Below are 3,478 nucleotides of genomic sequence, written 5' to 3'. Positions count from 1 at the left end.
AATCTGTATATCTTCTGGCTCCCATACTGTATAAAACTGATCCCCTCTTGCTTTCTGTCCTGCATGAGGTCTTCACCTAGAGTTGCTCTCCACAGCCAGGCTGGGCAGTCTCTGCTCTGATACCCATGGTGGTTCTGCTTTACGGAGCTTCATTGTGCAAGAAACAGTTGAGTAAATTGAAATGTTTAGTGAGGGAAGTGGACTTAATGGAAACACGACAGAAAAATATTTAATGATATTTCAAATTTCAGTAAACTTAACTTATATTAGTACAATTGGCAATATTAATGTTGACATTAGCACCAACTTTGAGTTCAGTTTCTGAATCCTGGATGGCCTACTGTGTCCAAAAGTAGAGTGGGAGCTTTAGTGAAAGATTTCATTCTACATTCACATTGTGTTAAAACTTATTGTGTTTCCTACTCTAGTTTTCTAATCATCCTATGAGATGAGTCCTTTTATATTCTCAGCTTGGGGAAAAAATATGTAATTTACAGAGTGTAAACAACTTGTCTATTTGTATAGCTGTCACCTCCCCAGGTCCATTTCATAATCTCCTTAAAACTTGTGGCCAAAATGCAACCTGGCTTTTCAGAAATTTGAACATTTGACTTAACATCAGTACAATTTCATATTAAAAAAAAAACAGTTCTAAGTACTTTTCTGGAAAAATCTTTAAAAAATATGTGCCTGTGAAATTTCTAAAAGTGATGGCTCTTCTTTTCTTCTTCAGTGAGAACTGTAACCATGAACTCAGGGAATCAAAATTCACAGAATCAAACGTCAAGTGATTTCATCCTTGTGGGGCTCTTTGGTGAAAGCAAACACGCCCTCCTCCTCTACACTGTGACCTTCATCTTCTTCCTGATGGCCCTGGCTGGGAACGCCCTCCTCATCACCCTCGTCCACCTGGAGCCCCGCCTGCACACCCCCATGTACTTCTTCATCAGCCAGCTCTCCCTCATGGACCTCATGTACATATCTGTGACCGTGCCCAAGATGCTCGTGGGCCAAGTGACAGGAGATCATACAATTTCTCGCTCAGGTTGTGGGATCCAGATGTTCTTCTATCTGATGCTCGCTGGAGCAGAGACTTTTCTCCTGTCTGCCATGGCCTATGACCGATATGCTGCCATTTGCAGACCTCTCCATTATCCTCTGCTGATGAACCAGAGAGTCTGTGGATGCCTGGTGTCTGGATGCTGGTTCCTAGGAATGGTGGATGGTTTGTTGCTCACACCCATAGCCATGAGCTTCCCCTTTTGTCATTCCAGAAAAATCCTGAGTTTCTTCTGTGAGGCTCCTGCCTTGCTGAAGCTCTCCTGCTATGACATCTCCCTCTATAAAATGCTCATGTACCTATGTTGTATTCTTATGCTCCTCATCCCCATTGTGGTTATCTCAAGCTCATATGCCCTCATCCTGCACCTCATCCACAGAATTAATTCAGCCAAGGGCCACAGGAAGGCTTTTGCCACCTGCTCCTCACACATGACTGTAGTGTTACTCTTCTTTGGTGCCACCATCTACACCTACATGCTTCCTGATTCCTACCACACAGCTGAGCAGGACATGATGGTGTCAGCCTTTTATACCATCATCACCCCTGTGCTGAACCCCCTCATTTACAGCTTCCACAATAAAGACGTCACAGGTGCTCTGAGGAGCAGGATGCAATTAGGACTGAGCCTAGAGAAAATTGTAAAGGGGAAAGTCTAGGAATGACCACAACTCTTTCCACTTTTATATTATCCCTCCTTTCCTTTTTTCTCCTTTCATTTGTCTGCTGTTTACAGGGTCCTCCAAACTAAGTCTAGTCATGTCTTTCTTCTTTCCTATGCCTGTGACATTTCTCTTCCATCCTGTTTATCCATCCTAGTTTATCACATTAAATGTAGCATTCTTATGGTCCTTTTATATATGAGCCTTTTTATCCTTTATGTCAGCATTGACATATAGAAAACTACACATAATGCCCTCTATCTCATCTCACATCCCAAGTTCATCGGTCATTTTAGTATGAGACTTGGTTTTGAACAACAGCAGTAAAAGTGAGTTACTGTGAAGTCTTCAGGCACTACTATATTCATGAACAGAATGATCCAAGTGTCTAGTGTTTTGTGAATATGTGAAATTAGGAAAAAGCTCATTTCCTCTGATTAATGTACAAGAAGGAGACTTGGATTCTCAGTTGCTGAGGTACCACCACTTGGAACAGAACATTTATCTTGCTATCAAAGGTTAGACATTGGGTATTCTCATACCTCATACCTGCTGCATGTCAATAGACTGACAAGTAGTTTCTTTACATGGCATGTCAACTCAATGCTTTTGCTACTCATTTATGATTATTCCTATAGGGTACATAAGGAATTTGTCTGAATGTGGAAATAACTCCAACAATGAGGGGAAAGAATCTATACCTAAAAAGTGAGAGATTTATCTAGAGGTAGGTAAAATTTTAGTTTTAGAAACTGCTGTGATCACATAAATAAAAGAAGCAAAACTGCCCAAACTGACACTATCAATTAAACAATTTAAATAATTTTATTATTAATAATATCATTAGATAAGTCTTAGATATTATCTTTCCAATCAGTTTGATTTTTGTTTTTAATGAGCATTTGGTTTATGTGTTTGTCATCCAGGAACACAAAGTGCAAAGAAAAACAAATATTGATTTTGAATTTACCCACAAATAGGGGGACTGTTGTGATTAGATGTAATAAAGTGAAAAGAATTCATCTTGGGGTTAGTTCAGAATCTGCCTCTTTAGTTCTCAAGACCTTTGTGGCATTTGTGAACCTGCCCAAGCCCTAACAGTTGCTTTATAATCGCTTTTGAGATGTGGAAAGCAAAATTTGCTATTCAAGTTCCTTGACAAATACAGAGGTAATATGCACAGGCACTCCCTAACACCTGTTGCAAACTGTGATTTCTATTCCCACTTCTGTATTTTCTACTCTTTTTATTTGCCTTCAAGTGGTGGAGCTGTGAGAGAGTGTGTCGGAACAAGGAGACCTCTAGCTAAATCCTAGCTTGCTACACAGCAGCTTTAATATCAAATGACTCCCCCTCACCCCACTATCTTGATTTCTCTACCACTAATAGAACTAGCAACAGAACATCACCATGGTACTTTGAATATTAGGTGAATTTAATTCACTTGTTTAGTCCAGGGCTCGGTCCCTTCAAGGGTCTGTTGTCCCCTCTTAGGTATGACTGGATGAAGGTGGCTTTGCCCCTGGCTCTGACTCTGTATGTCAGAGTCCTGGCCTTGCTTCTTCATGAGCATGAAGGAACCAATGTAGACTCTGTCACGTGAGGGAAGTTCGTGAGCTGATGTTGAATAAAGAACAGTATCGCTGGCCTTTTAAAGTCTTTCTATTAGAAAGTTATATGAAAGTACTTGGTTAACCTGTAAAACCATCTTGTAAAACATTTATTTTATCTTTTTATCACAAATCTAGTATTTATC

General features: G+C 40.1%; 1 protein-coding gene across 1 annotated transcript; it reads left to right on the top strand.

The window, feature by feature from the left end:
• Window positions 1-747: 747 nt before the first annotated feature.
• LOC110136308 (olfactory receptor 2T3-like) lies at window positions 748-1,719 on the top strand. The gene has a single exon (XM_070457936.1). It carries the CDS (start codon window positions 748-750, stop codon window positions 1,717-1,719), a length of 972 nt encoding a protein of 323 aa, XP_070314037.1.
• The last annotated feature ends 1,759 nt before the right edge of the window (window positions 1,720-3,478 follow it).

This window comes from Odocoileus virginianus, chromosome 3 (genome assembly GCF_023699985.2).
Source record: "Odocoileus virginianus isolate 20LAN1187 ecotype Illinois chromosome 3, Ovbor_1.2, whole genome shotgun sequence".
In the NCBI taxonomy this organism is placed as follows: Eukaryota; Metazoa; Chordata; class Mammalia; order Artiodactyla; family Cervidae; genus Odocoileus; species Odocoileus virginianus.
Note: the sequence above shows the minus strand (reverse complement) of the source record. Positions and strands in the feature narration are given on the sequence as shown.

Excerpts from the sequence above, each read along its gene's own strand:
- LOC110136308 (XM_070457936.1), top strand. The coding sequence starts at position 748 with ATGAACTCAGGGAATCAAAATTCACAGAATCAAACGTCAAGTGATTTC.